This window comes from Polyodon spathula, unplaced genomic scaffold, assembly GCF_017654505.1.
Source record: "Polyodon spathula isolate WHYD16114869_AA unplaced genomic scaffold, ASM1765450v1 scaffolds_784, whole genome shotgun sequence".
NCBI classification, from domain to species: domain Eukaryota; kingdom Metazoa; phylum Chordata; class Actinopteri; order Acipenseriformes; family Polyodontidae; genus Polyodon; species Polyodon spathula.
Window position 1 is genome coordinate 1 of NW_024472272.1, and position 18,126 is coordinate 18,126.

The 18,126-nt window shown below is 44.1% G+C and overlaps 1 protein-coding gene across 2 annotated transcripts; it reads left to right on the plus strand.

Moving 5' to 3' along the window:
• Window positions 1–965: 965 nt before the first annotated feature.
• cers5 (ceramide synthase 5) lies at window positions 966–18,075 on the plus strand. 2 transcript variants are annotated; one of them, XM_041241500.1, is made up of 10 exons: window positions 966–1,426; window positions 8,111–8,216; window positions 8,722–8,852; window positions 9,394–9,451; window positions 9,942–9,992; window positions 11,375–11,467; window positions 13,306–13,434; window positions 13,919–14,025; window positions 14,876–15,032; window positions 17,063–18,075. In XM_041241500.1, the coding sequence occupies exons 1-10, from the start codon at window positions 1,254–1,256 to the stop codon at window positions 17,225–17,227; spliced, it is 1,170 nt and encodes a 389-aa protein (XP_041097434.1). In that variant the 5' UTR covers window positions 966–1,253; the 3' UTR covers window positions 17,228–18,075. The 2 variants fall into 2 exon arrangements, with proteins under 2 accessions (XP_041097434.1, XP_041097435.1); XM_041241501.1 differs by lacking the exon at window positions 8,111–8,216 and having other exon boundaries at window positions 1,339–1,426.
• Window positions 18,076–18,126: the final 51 nt, after the last annotated feature.

The window sequence follows — 18,126 nt, forward strand, 5'->3', positions numbered from 1 at the left end:
GATATATAAAAAGTTTATGTGTTCGCATTAATAAACAACCTATTGCTGTTCAGACAGTGAACCCGAACATCCCCTCGGGAAATCGAAGAGTCCAGGTTCTACTGCACGTCATCACTGAGACCATATTAGGAAATCAATAAAAAACGACCAATCTGAACCATAATTTAATCAGATGACAATTAACACCTCCCCGAAGGCCCTTCGCAATCAGTGATCGTACACAAAAAGGTGCTTGTATTCACGCGTGTTTTTCACCAATTGTACGCAGGTGCTATTTTAAGTTTATTCAGTGTTTGGATGTTTTCGTGAGGTGTTTACTAACACGTGTGTGGGAAAAACACTCCTTGCATTGCAAGCTTACAACCAGGGTTGCAGTCAGTTCCCTTTTTTCAATTCTATTCCTTTAAAAAATAAATTCCTACTTTTCTATTTTTTTGATCAATTCCAACACATTCATCAAAATTGCAAATAGCAGTATTGTGTTGGGATCGTCTTCTCACAATGGCAACACATCACTTCAAGGCGAGCTTTACTCACTGAAAGAGGTTGAACAATCACAACAATGATGTCTCTAAAATATCAATTCCAATCGCAAGTCCTTCAAAGGTAACTGGAACTGCAATTGGGAATTGATTTTAAAAAGGATTTGAAATTGAAAAAAACAAACCCTGCTTACTGTTGTACAGACGCCAAGCTGGCATCTAGATGTGTTGTTTCCTTAGCCAGTTACAGATAATGACAAAAAAGTTAGTTATATCTAATAAGTAAAGAACAACAATAATAATAATAATAATAATTAACAACAGTTTTGATTTATCAAAGCTTTTCAGCACGTGGGTCGGTGAACTCAGAGACAGTTGCTTAATTTTATTAAAGGTGAAACAAAGCGATTCGTTTGTATGACTGAACAAAGGCACGTAGTACGTCCATGAATACAACAGCATAATAAATAAATAAATAAATAAAACACAAACACAATACATTTCTCACTGTGATAAACTTGTTTTATTTTTTTCTTGTATGTTCTTTTCACACACGGCCGCCGCTCTCGTCCTGCCGCGGCGGCTCACCCTCATCCTCAGCCGCCGAGGGGTGGCGTTTCGCCGCGGCGGAGGTGGGGCCTTCTTACTTCCTCGCTCAAACACAGCCTGTCCGCCCAGCACCCAGCTCCGCTCATCCGCGCTTGCTGCTACGCAAGGGGCGGTGATCTGTCTTCCTTCCTGGTGGATTTCCCGTTTAACTCCGGCACCAACATGGCTGCCCTTACAGCCTGGTTCTGGAACGAGCGGTTCTGGCTCCCAAACAACGTGACCTGGGCCGACCTGGAGGACCCCGAACCCGGGGTCGAGTATCCTAAAGCTGGACATGTCCTGTCTGCCTTACCGCTGGCCCTGGGGATCTTTGCCGTCAGAATACTCTTTGAAAGGTATGTAACTAATGGATTTTTACAACACAGACAGCATCGTTTTATATATATATATATATATATATATATATATATATATATATAATCGCACGATTAAATGTCGATGTATAATAAAGTAAGGATCGTTATGGTTATATGGATGGTCAGAGCTCATATTTATTATATTGTAGAAGAACTTGCACCACATCTGACAGAAAGAAAACGAGTCGGTTTCATCTTATAGTCTGTACTAGTAGTAGGCTGTAGTCGTTTCGGTTGCTACAGTGATGCAGTCAAGTCTGTATTTCTGTTTAGTCTTGTAAACACGTCTTTATTTATTTATTTTGGAACAGTAGCATGTACGTGCTGGCGAGTGGGCAATGCTATATTATTGTTGTTATTGTTGTTTTTATTGTTATTTTACTGTTTACGTCTGATCCTGAAGCTGCTGCTAATAATAGTAGCACTTCTGCTGCTGTAGTGACGATCACAAAAGCTCTTATTTAACTTAAACAAAAACTAAGCATAAAACAAACCTGTTAAGTCCACATGTAAACATTGTTACATACTTGCTTTTAAAGGTGTCATATTATTATGTTTACAGTACAACACCGCTTGTTATGGGAGCTGCAAATGTGTCTTGAAACTTGAGGTACCCTGCGATGTGTGTCTTTTTAAAAAAATCGTTTAATTACTGATCACAATTCTATATAACAGTGCTTTCTTATGAATAGACCTGCCTGCTTTAGATTGTTGCCCCACTGCTCCTAAAATATCACCCGCTTTCTTGTTTAAGTAGAAAATTAAAAACGTGAAAGCTTTTTTTTTTTTTTTTTTCAGTGGTAAGAAATTAAGGGTTATTTTACATGATTGATTACCCGCAGTGGCACTGGAGCATTTTTTATAGTGGGGTTGCTGAAAGCCATTGAACAAAACTGTAGCCCCAGTATATGATGGAAGTAGGTGCACAGCACTTCAATCCAGGGGTCTGCCGCACCCCAGCACCCCTAGTTCTAGTGTCCCTGATTACGGGTAAATGTTCATCCAAGTTAAGTGGAACGCAAATGTTTTTGGAGGTAGGGAAAGTGAGATGGCAAATATGGAAACTGCAAGGGTAGTAATTTAGTGTATGCAGAGATGGAAATAAGACTCCTATTGCATAACACGTCTCCCTTTCCAGGTTTTACTACAAGCTTGATTATCCACTGTATATAGGTACCACGCTCAGGTGTGTCTTATTAGATTCATAATAAAGCCCGGAATGGCTCAAACTGCTGTGCAGTGGGAGTCTTATTTCCATCCCAGTGTATGTATTTAGTAGTAGAAACAAAACTGAAGGCATTTAAGACTTTACTGGAACGCTGTTGTGATGATCGTCATAATTGAATTGCTTGTGGATTTTGCTCATTTTCCTGTGATAAGACTTGCTACAGTATGATATAGTTTCTGTGAGGCAGTGAGGTCAAGTTCAAGTGGAAATTAGGGGTGTGAGTAATTGTAGATACAGTTGTTGGTGGTGAGGTAGTTCTAAAGTTTGTGTTGCTGTATATGAGTTTGAAGGCCTTTGCACGTGGAGTTATATAAATGTGAGGCAGTGCTGTTGCTGTGTATTGTGCTGCCTGGGCTTTATCTTTTGCCCAGTACACATTCAATACAAAGCATTCCCTATATAGGGGGCAGGACACAAGTAAAGATGTTGCATAACTTTTGTTTTTTTTTCTACAAGGTGAAACCTGCATTAAATGCAGTTTCATTTAGATATTATACATACAAATGGTGCAAGCTGCACACTGCATTAAAATAAAAGATTGCTAATTTCTGAATTTGACATTAAACAGGACACCCTTGTAAACGTGATTTCAGTTTTTAAAGGGGTTTAAATAACACCACTAAAATACAGCCAAAGGATGAAGGAGACTCGCATTCCAGAAATAAAGCCGCTGTGCGCTGTCCTCCGCAGCTTATTTATTGTTTCCCGTTCATTTTATGTGTAGCTTGAAAATTTGCAAGTTCTGTTCGTATTTAATAAGCCACTCAGTTGTGATCCTGCATTGTTACATTTCAAATCAACTGGAAATTTAATTGCCCAAACCTATTCCAAAACTCAGGAGTTATTTAAAGAATAATCCCAAACATTTTCAGAGCTATGTCTTTGTGGAGCAATTTTATTAAGCTTTCAGCACAGAAGTAGCTTCATAGAAAGAATACCCACAGGAAAGTAATTAGATACTTTCAGTGTCTTGTACTGACAAGTAAAAAAAAAAAACAACAACATAGAAATAGTCAAATATGCAAATCCATGTTAGTTTATCAGATTGGTTTACTGCTCTGCAGTGTTGAGAGTGGAGTTCTCTTTCCTATACTGCTAGAGCGCTCTGCAGTGTGGAAAGTGGAGTTCTCTTTCCTATACTGCTAGAGCGCTCTGCAGTGCTGAGAGTGCAGTTCTCTTTCCTATACTGCTAGAGCGCTCTGCAGTGTGGAGAGTGCAGTTCTCTTTCCTATACTGCTAGAGCGCTCTGCAGTGCTGTGAGTGGAGTTCTCTTTCCTATACTGCTAGAGCGCTCTGCAGTGCTCAGAGTGGAGTTCTCTTTCCTATAGTACTAGACTGCTTTGCAGTGTTGAGGTGACCTGAATAAAAACATCTGCAGTTTAAGAGTTAAATCTGCAGTACAGCTGAAAGCGTTACGAAACAGAACCTGTAGGCCTGGGAACTCACCTATTTGGACCCAGTTCCGTGCTCCATGATTCACATGGTACCAGGTAGTATTTGGACCTGGATAGTTTGGAACCCAGACCCTGTTGATCAGGTTTACAGAAACGCTCGTCCCGGCAGACAGTTTCCTGCATATATTAATTCACTCAGTCAGTGCTTCGCTCATTAAATTTATCACATTGCAGAGGGCCCTTTGTTGCCAGGTTACTCTCCTGAGCTTCTCCACTCTTGAGACTCGACAGGTTTAAACACAAATAGTGCAGATCATTCACATGCACAGCCTCACAAATAGAAGCCAAGCACTGCTGCCTCATCCCTAAGAGAAAAGGTGGTCCTTCCAGTCCAGGGCAGGTTTGAGGTAAGGAGTCTGAACTGAACCAGATCCTTCATTATTTGATTAGGTCAATTCAATAATTAAGCTATTATTATCTGTTGGAGGTCAGTTAAATAATGATGGATCTGGTTAGACCAAAGTCCTGCAAAGGAATGTATTGGAAGTGCCAAGTTTGCCTCCCTCTGGTCTACAAGGGATGGTAGATGTGCAGATTCTCCACTGTGCAGAGTGACCACACTACGCTGTAGTTTCATAGTCCTGGGTGTGGCTGCCATAGGAGCTGAAGAAGCAGCACTGCAGTGTGAAACCAGAGACGCTCTGTTTAGAAACAAAAGGATGCAAATGAGCCTCTGTAGCCTCCAGGGTGCTTTCAAACAGAGAGCCTCTCTGCAGGTAGACGCAAGCAAGCAAGTCAGCCAGCCGGCCAGTGAGTCGGCCAGCCAGCTATCGAGCCAGCCAGCCAGCCAGCCAGCCGGCCAAACCTCCTGGAAGAGAATGTTCTGTTTGTTTGTGATGATGCACAAGGGTCAGGATTTCTGGGCATGTAAAAGAGCTGGATACATAGGAGTAGTCAAAGAACCAATTAATCTGAGCGTTTCGACTACGAGCGTCACCATTGATAATGGTAGAAATGAGCAGCACCTGCATAATGATGAAAATGATAGATGGGAGGGAGTGAGAGAGATGGGGGATAGTGAAAGGGATGGAGCAAGGGAGGACAGAAGCCTCACCCTGCTTGAGGTATGACACTCGTTCTCACTTTCACATATAGTGCAGATTTCCTATTCTAACGCAAAAAAAAATTGGGCCAAAACTAAATACTCCTGCATTTTTGCACATGCACACTCGCACTTACACTCACTCACTCACACACACACACACACACACACACACACACACACACACACACACACACACACACACAAACACACACACACACAGTTTCGTAACCAATCACTTACAATAAACCCTCTATCACACTTCAAGGTCTCGACACTTATCTCCCTATCAAAGGTCAGCTGCAACGCTCCCCTTATAAAAGTTTACTGCAGTTATCTTTGCAGTTTCAACCATGTTGTTCTCACGGTTATAGTGCATTCACCACAGTTTAGCCTGGTTCCCCATGTTTATTAATATGCTTTGCTATACCTCGCTATTCTTTACAATGCTTAGCTATGCTTTCCCAATGCTTAATTACACTTTGCTGTGCTTTTACTGTGGGGAAACATTTCTAAGGGGGGGGGGGGTGACCAGTGTACAGCTCCAGCACTCTGGACAATACGCAGGGCAGGCAGCTTTTTCGTTTGTATGTTTTCACGTCATTTTTGAAAGCACAGGTCAGGTGTGAGATTCCTTGTAAAGGCTTCAGATCATAAAGCGGTCTGTTAACAGCTAGTTAGTGATTTTGCATTTTCTTTTTACAAGCACAGCGTGAAGAAGACCAGAGTGCAGTTTGTGTTTATGACTGCGGCTGTTGTAAAGATCGCAGCTTGAAACCAGAAGCCAGAAACCTGCATTCAGAGCAGAGCTGACCAGGTTTAAACAGGAGTGAAATAATCCCAGCTTTTACATTGTGTGAGAGTAATGATTCCCACTGCAGTGAACCCTGGACTGCTCTGCAGTGGGAGTTATTATTATTATTATTATTATTATTATTATTATTATTAACCTCACAGAATGGAACGCCTGGACTGGCTCACAACCATTCCAAATGTTTATATAAGACTCTCAGATACATTATCTTTTATTCTTGTATCGACAAGAAAAACAAAAGTCAAGTGAAAGTGCAGAGGTCACATTGAAACTCCCAGGCAGCCTCCACAAAACAAGAAGTGAACAAGCAGCTCCCACAGGGATCCGCTTTCAAAGAACTTTTATAGTAGCTGCTGGATTGGGGGCATGTGCCGTAAAACACTCATAACATTTTAACAGTTTTCAAAACAGTAAAGCAACGTCAAGCGAGGCACACATTCCGTAGGGATTGCAAAGCACTTTGTGTCTTTCCCGAAACTTTCAAAGGACTGCTGGGAATTCTTTTTGTGTGCAACGGAAGTTGATTCTGTATAATAATGCATCAAATCCACTTGAGTATACACCACAGAAGTATTATTATTATTGTTGTTGTTCTTGTTGTTATTAATTGGGTCCTCTGGAAGCAGACAAGTGAAGGATTACAAAACGAATAAACAAAAACCCATAACTTCATAAATGGTAATGTCAGATTGTATCAGTAGTTCTGTGATGTCCTGTTAACTGACCACAACAGTAGCACACACAGGATGATTTGCAGTGTTACCCTGGTTATTTATACATATGCATAACTATTTGTGTCCAGTGGACGTGCTTGTCATTGCATTCATTCTGTGTTGGTGTCTCTCAATAGCAGTGTTTGTGAAACAAGCTTTCCATGTGTCTGCTGTCTTGCATGTGAAGGTGGTTTTGTAGTGTATTACACTGAGGGCTCCACAGCTCAGAGCCAGGCTGCTTGCAGTTCACAGTGCTGTGGGTTTAGCTGTGGATTTCCTGGTGGGTTTGTAGTGTATTACACTGAGAGCTCCACAGCTCAGAGCCAGGCTGCTTGCAGTTCACAGTGCTGTGGGTTTAGCTGTGGATTTCCTGGTGGGTTTGTAGTGTATTACACTGAGGGCTCCACAGCTCAGAGCCAGGCTGCTTGCAGTTCACAGTGCTGTGGGTTTAGCTGTGGATTTCCTGGTGGGTTTGTAGTGTATTACACTGAGAGCTCCACAGCTTAGAGCCAGGCTGCTTGCAGTTCACAGTGCTGTGGGTTTAGCTGTGGATTTCCTGGTGGGTTTGTAGTGTATTACACTGAGAGCTCCACAGCTCAGAGCCAGGCTGCTTGCGGTTCACTGTGCTGTGGGTTTAGCTGTGGATTTCCTGGTGGTTTTGTAGTGTATTACACTGAGGGCTCCACAGCTCAGAGCCAGGCTGCTTGCGGTTCACAGTGCTGTGGGTTTAGCTGTGGATTTCCTGGTGGTTTTGTAGTGTATTACACTGAGAGCTCCACAGCTCAGAGCCAGGCTGCTTGCAGTTCACAGTGCTGTGGGTTTAGCTGTGGATTTCCTGGTGGGTTTGTAGTGTATTACACTGAGGGCTCCACAGCTCAGAGCCAGGCTGCTTGCAGTTCACAGTGCTGTGGGTTTAGCTGTGGATTTCCTGGTGGGTTTGTAGTGTATTACACTGAGAGCTCCACAGCTCAGAGCCAGGCTGCCAGGGCAGGCAGTCTGAGGCCAACAAGCCCCAGAAAGTGCACTTCAGCTCAGGGTTTAACATTCTCTTCATAAATGATTGATTGAGTAGACTGTGGGAGTGTGTCTGTGTATTGGAGTGTGAAATTCCACAGGTCGTGCTGGCACTACACAGTTCCTCGTTAGGTGCGAAGGTGAAAAATACCACGGCCAGCTTGTGTTGTTCTTTAATAATACGATGCAGCACCCAGCTTTTAAAAACAATACACTTGGTATCACTGTTAGAACAAAGGTTTTTTTTTTTTTTTACCTTCAATAAGAATTTAATATATGTTACAGTACATATTCAGCTGAAACTTGTGCTGAATACTACAACTACTACTACTAATAATAATAATAATAATAATAATAATAATAATAATAATAATAGTAGTAATTGTTCTTATCCACAGGTTCATTGCCAGGCCGTGCGCGTTTCTATTGCGGATACAGGCCAGTGGTCACAGAATAGCACAGCCCAGCACCATTCTAGAGAAAGTGTTTACATCCATAACAAAGGTGAGGGAGGGGCTCCTGTACAACATCGCAGGGGGGCAAGGGCAAGTGTGAGTCTGTGTGTGTGAGTCTCTGTGTGTGCCCTGCCCTTCAGGCCGCCCCCCCTCCTGGTCTCTCTGCTGACCCCCCTGTCCCCTCTCCTGGTCTCTCTGCTGACCCCCCTGTCCCCTCTCCTGGTCTCTCTGCTGACCCCCCCCTCTCCTGGTCTCTCTGCTGACCCCCTGTTCCCTCTCCTGGTCTCTCTGCTGACCCCCTGTTCCCTCTCCTGGTCTCTCTGCTGACCCCCTGTTCCCTCTCCTGGTCTCTCTGCTGACCCCCCTGTTCCCTCTCCTGGTCTCTCTGCTGACCCCCCTGTCCCCTCTCCTGGTCTCTCTGCTGACCCCCCTGTTCCCTCTCCTGGTCTCTCTGCTGACCCCCTGTTCCCTCTCCTGGTCTCTCTGCTGACCCCCCTGTTCCCTCTCCTGGTCTCTCTGCTGACCCCCTGTTCCCTCTCCTGGTCTCTCACCAGTACCCTGATAGCCGGCGGCTCGAGGGCCTGGCCAAGCAGCTGGACTGGGACATCATAAAGATCCAGCGCTGGTTCCGGCACCGGCGCAACCAAGACAAGCCGAGCCTGCTAACCAAGTTCTGCGAGAGCATGTGGGTCCAAAAAGTTCAAACGTTTAAGAGTTCAACGTAAACTGTTGTCAAACATGTAGCCCATAGCTGCCAGCCTTAGTGTTTTACAAGGCAGCAAGTGTACCGTGCAGGGCAGTTTATTTCTTGTGTAATATTCCTCTAGTCTTTTCCTGCCCCTGCACAGTGAAATGCTGTAAAGGTACAATCCCGTACACAAAGATAAATAGTGACGGAGGGCTTTCATGCTTGGTAATAACATTCCTGATAAGCAGGGATGGAGGTAAGGCTCCTGTTGCACAGCAGTTTCACCCATTCCAGGTTTTACTACCAGGAGTGGATCAAACTGCTGAGATGTTAGAGTTCAGGGCTGGTTTCAAAGACCCTGATTAACATTGGACAGTCCAACATTAGTGCCACATTAGCTAAGGTAGTCCAATATTCATGTTAGTTGGGGGTTGTGAAACATTTAATCCTAAACTTTGAACAGCAATTGTAACTCTCTCGCTCTCTTCTCTCTCTGTCTCTCGCTGTCTCCTCTCTGTCTCTGTCTCTCTCTCGGCAGGTGGAGGTTTACGTTCTATTTGTACATATTTATCTACGGGGTCCGATTCCTCTTGCAGGTCAGTTGGTCGTTTTTGTATGCTGATAGAGAGTTTCGTTTGTAATGGATTTATTGATTGAGACGGGGGATGGGGGTTGCATTCCGATTTGAAAATAATAAAAATAGTTAATTGAATTTGCTCTTTTAATGAAACATTAAAACAAATGAAAAAGTTTAGCCTGTAAAAAGTCTGCAAGTCCATCTGCATATTGTTCTTGGTGAGAGTTAAAGTCTCCCAGAACTATGACACACTCAATACTGCTGAATTTAGAAATGCTAAAAAGAAACTTCATACATTTAAACTAAAAGTCTTTCTCAACATTGTCATCATTGGTACCATTCAGAAAGACTTCTAATGGAAAAGTTTGTTGTTGAGTTTATCAAGCTTCTTTCAGTATTTCTATTGAAGACACAGAAAGACTTCTAGTGGACACATTTGTCGTTGAGTTTATCCTGTTTCTTTCAGGGTTTCTGAGCTTGTCTGACTGCCGCTGTGGTTTTTCTTTCAGACGCCCTGGCTGTGGGACACACGGCAATGCTGGTATAACTACCCCTATCAGGTGAGGCTGGCACAAGCAACAGCAACCGGGACCACAGCCATACTGCCACCTTATCTGTTTATTTACTGTCAATGCATGAACAAAATACAAAACCAATTGCTGCAGAATACATTTCACATGATCGGATACTCCTGTCAGTCTCCAGGACTGAATGTCAGGGCGTGAGGGGTGATCAGGTCAGGATTGAGGGTCGCTCTCATGACACCTCACTGTAGCACCTTATAAAAGCATCCCACAGTAAAAGCACAGCAAAGTGTAATAAAGCACAGTGAAAGCATGGCAAAGCATATCTTTATCTAACATGAAAAATCACCAGCATCAAATGTACTTAAAGAACAGACAGACAGACACACGTAGACACAGACACATAGACAGACACACATAGACATAGACAAGCACAGACACACATAGACATAGACAGACACACATACACATAGAGAGACACACAAATGTTTGTTTATGTGGACTTGACTCACTATATTTTTATTTACTATTCCTAACTCCACTCAAACAAAACTCCACACAGGGTGACAGTAAACAACAAACTAAATATTTGGGCACTTTTAGTTTGTTTTAAAAAACAATAATGACTGTTTTAATATGTTTAAACACTACAAGGACTTGGCCTGTGTCCTCATAAGATAGGTTTTGTCAGACTTTTCTTCCTTGTGGAGACTTTTTTGGCCCAACAAGCACTATAAACCTGCCGCCAGACACACACACACACACACACACACACACACACACACACACACACACACACACACACACACACACACACACACACACACACACACACACACACACTCAGATACACACACACACACACACACACACACACACACACTCAGATACACACACACACACACACACACACACACACACACACACACACACACACACACACACACACACACACACACACACACTCAGATACACACACACACACACTCAGATACACACACACACACTCAGATACACACACACACACTCAGATACACACACACAAACACTCAGATACACACACACACACACACACACACACACACACACACACACACACACACACACACACACACACACACACTCAGATACACACACACACACAGATACACACACACACACTCAGACACACACACACACTCAGATACACACACACACACTCAGATACACACACACTCAGATACACACACACACACACACACAGATACACACACACACACACACTCAGATACACACACACACACACACACACACACACACACACACACACACACACACACACACACACACACACACACACACACATCCACACACACACACCCACTCAGACACACACACACTCAGACACACACTCATCACATGCTCTAATCTCTCTCCAGACGCTGACCCCGGGGCTGTACTATTACTACATCACAGAGCTGGCCTTCTATTGGTCCCTCATGTTCTCACAGTTTACAGACATTAAAAGAAAGGTAAGAGACTTTAACCCTAACCCTGATTTATGAAGTAGTCCTTAGAAATAGTGGCATGTGATTGGTTAAAACCTCATGACATGACCAAAAATAAAGAGACACTGTTTACATCATCGCGCTGAGCGCCCTTCCTCTCTTCACAACAAAGCAAAATAATGGACAACAGAAACGAATTACAAAATACAGCAGAAAACAAAGCTGCTGCAAACACTGAAATCAGCATAAAAACTACAAAATACAGCAGAAAACAAAGCTGCTGCAAACACTGAAATCAGCATAAAAAATTTGTTTTTTCCTAAAATTCAAACAAATCCAACTGGACGATGCAAATAAATACGACACTCACAAACTCAGCAGAATCCTCCACCAATTCTATGCCAAAAAAACTTTAATAACTCTGCGCTGTGGACTTCAAAAACACAGGTCCGTGACTGATTCAGACAACAAATGTGGCCTGCAGACCTCGACTCACAGTGGGAAACTAAAGGGCCCTTGGGAAGAACTATAGTTACCTGCAGGGGAGGGCATTAGAGTCCCTAACTAACTATAGTTCTTCGCTGGGGGACCATAGTTCCCCACTATATGTCAACTCTCCAGTCCATATTTACTACACACACACACACACACACACAGAGTATATTTTTATTATATTGATGTGATACGGACGTCTGAAATATCATTGTATCAGACAGTCTGTATCGTACAGAAATTACATTAAAGTGAGCTGTACTGTTTAATTATTCTTATTTTGCTATATTCTATTAGTACTCTAGTTAAGTAAGTGTAATGTTTAAAGGGTGCTGAGGTGAGATACAAGCTGACTGTGACACACTCAAGGTCACCTCTGTTGTGGAGTAGGTATCGGTGTGCATCATGCAGCAGCCTGGACAACGTTCGAATCCCTTTCTGTCCTTATAAAATAGATTCATAGATAGAAAACTGAACAGGGTGCACCTGCACACACAGTGACTGAGGGGGATAGAAAACAACATTCTATATGAGTTGCTGATGATCTGCCTGCTCTAGTTTGCAGTGGGGTCTAGTGACCAGTAATTGAAGGAGGCTGCTGCTGCTAATGCACTAATTCAGTTTGAGGGGGGTGGGGGGGTTGACCGGGATCATGTGATCACCCTGCCCCCTGTCTTCAGATGTTGTGCTTCTGTAAAACAGCTTCGATAGGTTAATAGGTTTTAAGGCTGCGATTGATTTATGACTCTTTCTACTGTGACTATTGGCTAATGGTATAATGACAAGCAGGTTTTGAACAGATCTGTTTATTTTGTAGGGGATTTTTGGAGATGTAGGCACGTTAGATTCTGTTTCATTTCTATAACGTTTGAAATGTAATATCTTGCTGAATTTTTTAAACTGAATTTCATGAGAAGGTCCTACAGTAGTGGTGTTACTTTATGATGCAGTGCAACATTACTGTGGATGAGACTGCATGTGTGAAAACATTTTCTAGGCATACCCCTTCACTCACTGTGTGTGTGATTGGACCATGCTAAGTTTGCTGTCTATTTTCTAATGCATTGTCTAATGCTTATCTTCTCAACACCCCTTTGTGTAAGAAGGAACAGGTATGTGTGTTTGTTTGATTCGGAAACGATAACAGTGTTTCTTCTAAAAGTCCCGTCGTGATTCTATCCCGTGGGTGAGGAGAGATTGAAAGCTCTAGAACCAAGAAATGCAGACGAGCCCAGCTGTTTTGCACGGCAGTTGAGACGCTCGTTTGTGGTCGCCAGCTGGCGCCCAGCCTCCACACAGGGAGCCCCAGAGCCTGACTGCAGCTCGTGTCACAGCTGTGCTCCCCCTAATGGCTGCTCTGTGTATTGCAGGACTTCCTCATCATGTTTGTACACCACATGGCCACCATCGGGCTGATCAGCTTCTCCTACGTGAACAACATGCTGCGCGTGGGAACCCTGGTCATGTGCGTGCATGACGCCTCGGACTTCCTACTGGAGGTGAGGAGCATTGAGTGATGGAAAGAAGACTCCCATTGCGTAGCACTTGAACCCATTCATGGTTTTACCACGAGTTTAAAGACATGCCTGCGCTTGTTAACTGTACACTGTAAAGGAAACACAACCTTGAATGGGTGCAATGGCTGTGCAGCAGGAGTCTCCTTTCCATCCCTGCTGAGTGTTTATGCAGTCAGAGCAGATCTGCCTCCGTTATCACCAGATCCACTCAATACAAGAACAAACGGTGGAAAAGATACTCTCAAACTGCAACACAGAAAGACTTTTTTTTTTTTCGTTTCCTGAAAAATTTGCATAAAGACAATTTGGTAAAAATTACTTTAAGAATCTAGTCCATTGTGTGCGTGTGTAGTTAGAACTCTCTCCAATTTCATATCAGTAGCTTGGGTGTGTCAGTGTGGCATTCTGATTTGAACTTTGTCTCTCTCGCACTCTCTCTCTCTCTCTCTCTCTCTCCCCCTGGCAGGCTGCCAAAATGGCAAACTATGCGAAGTCCCAGCATCTGTGTGATGTGTTGTTTGTCGGATTCGCCATGGTCTTCGTGGGAACACGGCTCGGAATATACCCACTGTGGTGAGTCACAGGGGTAACAGATAGAGGGGCTCCTATGTGCCTGTGTGAGTGTGTTCAGCACTCTGCAATAAAACATCCAATACTTCACAATTTACAGATACTAACAGCTTATTTTTAAGTCTCCAAAATAAAGGTTGATTTTAACAAGGTTGGGTTTATTGTGTGCTACAGATCCCAGGGATGGAAGTACAACTTCTATTGCAGTACAGTTGCGCTCATTCTAGGTTTTACCACGTGCTTGATTAGCCCCAATGTATAGAGAACAAGCTCACGTGTGTCTGATTAAACTCATGGCAAAACCAGGAATAGATCACACCGCTATGCAGTGGGAGCCTTATTTCCATTCTTGAGATTCACTGGAGGATTGAAGGGGCTTGTATATTGGAAGTAACGTAATAAACGGCATTGACTCTTCAATGGTCAGGCCTTAGTTCTAGGCTATTGATGTCTGTATAGAAAACAGATTTGTCTGGTTGTTATGTAGGGATGGATGGATGGATGGATGGAAGGAAGGAGGGAGGGAAGGAGACAGACAGAGGTGTAACCTGACCAGGTGGATCCAGTCGCCTCCAGAACACCTCTTACTGCAGCCCTGAAATCCATCCCTGTACTGGGGGGCTCTGCGCTCAACTGCTCCTCAACGCTGCTAAATATTTTAGTGCTCTACACGGAGAGAGGGGGAGGGAGGAGGCAGGTTGGGGAAAAGACCTCGTCCTGTCTTTCTCTTTCAGTCTGTATCTAAAGGGTTTAGGCAAGGAATTGGCTTCAGACCACACTGAGGCTGGAGCCTGCTGCTACATGCACAACAGAACATCTATTTGTAGATATTCTCAACCCTCTCTCACTGCAGGGTGCTGAACACCACTCTGTTTGAAAGCTGGGAGATTATTGGCCCTTACCCCTCCTGGTGGCTCTTCAACGCCCTCTTGCTGGTGCTGCAGGTACTACACGTCATCTGGTCCTACCTCATCCTGCGTATCGCATTCAAGGCTTTAATTCGGGGGAAGGTGAGTCAGGGTTCGGGGGTTCTAACGTGTTCACCCCATGTGCTGAGAGTGCGTAGAGCACTGGAGTGTCTCCATCACAAAGCCACCCTGTCTGCTGGAGCTCCTGCAGTGTCTCCATCGTGAAGCCAGCCTGTCTGCTGGAGCTCCTCCGTCAGGAACCCGTGTTCTGGATTCACAAGGAGGAACAACTCAGCTGGACAGAGAGACTGTGTCGCAAACCCTCCCAACGTGCCTCCCCTCTCTAGTTTCCATCTCCTTTCTTGCTTGCCCTCCCAGCCTCCTTTCTGTCTCTCCCTCTCACTGATTGTGTGCTGTTCCTCTCTCAGGTGTCGTGAGATCTCTCTCTCCTCTCTTTCTCTCTCGGGCTGGAGCCTGGGACTGGGAGATGGGTCTCCACTGTAAGTCTTGCCGCTCTCTCTCTCTCTCTCTCTCTCCCTCTCTGTCCCTCTCTCTTTATTGTGCCAGCTGTTCTTGCACTTTGCTTCCTCACCTGCTGCCTGTTTCTTTCTTGCTACTAACCACGGCTGTCGCTCCCCCGGAACTGATTTCAACCTCTTCCGTTTCCCAGCACTCCAGTAATGTGCTGTCCCAGTAACTTATTTTAAATACATTTTTTATAGAAGAGCTTTGGATAGTAAACTTTTTAGTTTTTGTTTTGTTCACTACAGTATTAATAATAACTAAAGGGAAAGTATAGAGTTGAAAAACTAACATCCCAATACCACTACTGCATTTCATTTTAACATGATTTTCACTGCTGGGCTATTCCACAGGAACTGTCTGTTTATAAACACAATAAAAAGTGCACACGGGCCTAGAGCCACTTGATCTTCTCAAGCCCTCTTTCACTGGCTATTATTAGCACAGCACACTCTTTTATTGGCTATTGGTACAGTGCACCCAACCAGACCAGTGCTGGTGGAATAGACCTGCTGGGGATTGTTGTCATGTTTCGATGCATGAGTGCATGAATAGCTCCAAAATCATTATTAGTAATGATGATGATAATTAATAATGATAATGATATTATTAAGGATCTGAATGCTTTCAGGCGTGCCTGGTTTGGTCAAATCAAATATAACTGCATACTGTGTAGTGGAGGCAGAGGCGTGGCTTGGGGCTCCATCTAGTGGCAGTCTTGAGAGTTAAGCTGAGACACTTTCTCAGGAACAGCAGCTTGAAACCTGGTTCCAGGAGACCTAATTTAAGGCAGCTTTGCTAATTTAAACCCCAAGTCTCTCCTGGTGTGCTGTGCGGTGGCCTGAAACCAAGTTCCAAGCCACAAAATGGGTTTGTGTTCCCTCAGCTTTGCACCTGCTGTTTTCACTTGCCTGTTGTATGTACCAGCTGGTGGTGAGTTTTTGCTTGGCTGGGTGTCGAGCTGCATCCTAAAAGGGGTCTACAGCCCGCCCAGCACTATTCCAGCATTACCACAGACAGCAGGACTGGGAGACACATTTGCATGTTGAGTACGATTCAGGACAGAGTAGGAAGCATTGTTTACTTTTTTGTTGAGTGCATGCAAAGGGTTGCATAACCATGTTGTTGCTGCTGCTGAACCACTGAGATCCCTCAAGAGCAGCCTGTTCTGAGATCAATCAGCTGCCAGAAGCCGGGCGAGCAGTGATGGGCAGCTTGGCCTCTCATTCGTGACTCGTAACGCCTTTTAAATGTTTTTATAAACTGGGTGTCCCAGTGGTGGCATGCCCTGCAGCTCTGCTCAGCTTCACACTGAAGTGATAAGAACGTAAGAAAGTTTATAAACGACAGGAGGCCATTCGGCCCACCTTGCTTGTTTGGTTGTTAGTAGCTTATTGATCGTATGATATTCCGTGGCCCACATGATCAAGCCTGCTGTGCATCATGAATAAACCATAGAAAGGTTATCTACAGGCTTTAGGGCAATTCCGATTCCTTTGAAGGCAAGAGCCAAAATGTTTGTCAACTTCACTTAGTTTTGCCTTAAAATAAAATCCCTTCCCTGCTGTCCCGAGTCCCTCCCTTCCTAACCCATCACTCTCCTCCTCTAGGTCTCCAAGGATGACCGCAGTGACATAGAGAGCAGCTCGGACGAGGACGAGCAGGTGGTCAAGGACCCCAGGAAGTCAGCGGTCATCCACAGACACCCGACCACTAAAGGGGAGAACGGAACCAACGGCCACCTGACCATGGGGACATGGGCACAGGAACACTAGAGGGGGGGGTCCCTAATCACCCCCCAACCAATAAACATTTATCCCCAAAGGACTGAGAAAGCATGAGAACATCTCAGACAGGACCAGAGAGGGGAGGGCAAAACAGTGACAATTTTAAAGACAGGTGAGGATACTGATGAAGAAGCAGCACTCCTCTGCAGAGAGGTGAGGGCAAAACAGTGACAATTTTAAAGACAGGTGAGGATACTGATGAAGAAGCAGCACTCCTCTGCAGAGAGGTGAGGGCAAAATGGTGACAATTTTAAAGACAGGTGAGGATACTGATGAAGAAGCAGCACTTCTCTGCAGAGAGGTGAGGGCAAAACGGTGACAATTTTAAAGACAGGTGAGGATGCTGATGAAGAAGCTCAGTAGTTCAGAGTCGTGTTTATTTGTGTGTACTTGCCGTTCCAGTTGCTAATTTTGTTTGTTTTGTTTGTTTTTTGTTTGGAGACAGATTTTAAAAAATATATTATTATTAAACCAATCTGCCTGTTTTGAGCCTGTGAACCTCTGGGGTGAGTTTGTGAGTACGTCAATACCCCAGCTGACCCGCACCTTTAGTGAGAGAGAGAGTTCTACTGTACAGAGCAGGGGGTCCAATCATGGTCCTGGAGGGCCATTATTCCACTCCAGGTTTAACAGCCAGTAAAATGAGAGAATAAACAACTTCTGGATCTGGATGGAGGTTTATTTGGTTCAATTAAACAATTTAGAACAGGGTTGGAACAAAGACCAGAAATGGAAGAGACAGTTTTGGCCACCCCTGTTAAACACGATACAATCGGCCTCCCAGGGCAAGCCTGTTTTCATTTATGTATTTTTATACAGTGTAGAGCAGATCTCTCAAAAACGAAGCAGCAGTCTCTTGGAGATGTGAATGTGTGTGCATGAGGAGA

What these genes read in the sequence shown, in the direction of transcription:
- cers5 (XM_041241500.1), top strand. Translation starts at nt 1,254, where the DNA reads ATGGCTGCCCTTACAGCCTGGTTCTGGAACGAGCGGTTCTGGCTCCCA. An exon ending in TGTTTACATCCATAACAAAG is followed by an intron (nt 8,217 to 8,721) that starts GTGAGGGAGGGG and finishes GTCTCTCACCAG; the next exon opens with TACCCTGATAGCCGGCGGCT. An exon ending in CCTCGGACTTCCTACTGGAG is followed by an intron (nt 13,435 to 13,918) that starts GTGAGGAGCATT and finishes TCCCCCTGGCAG; the next exon opens with GCTGCCAAAATGGCAAACTA.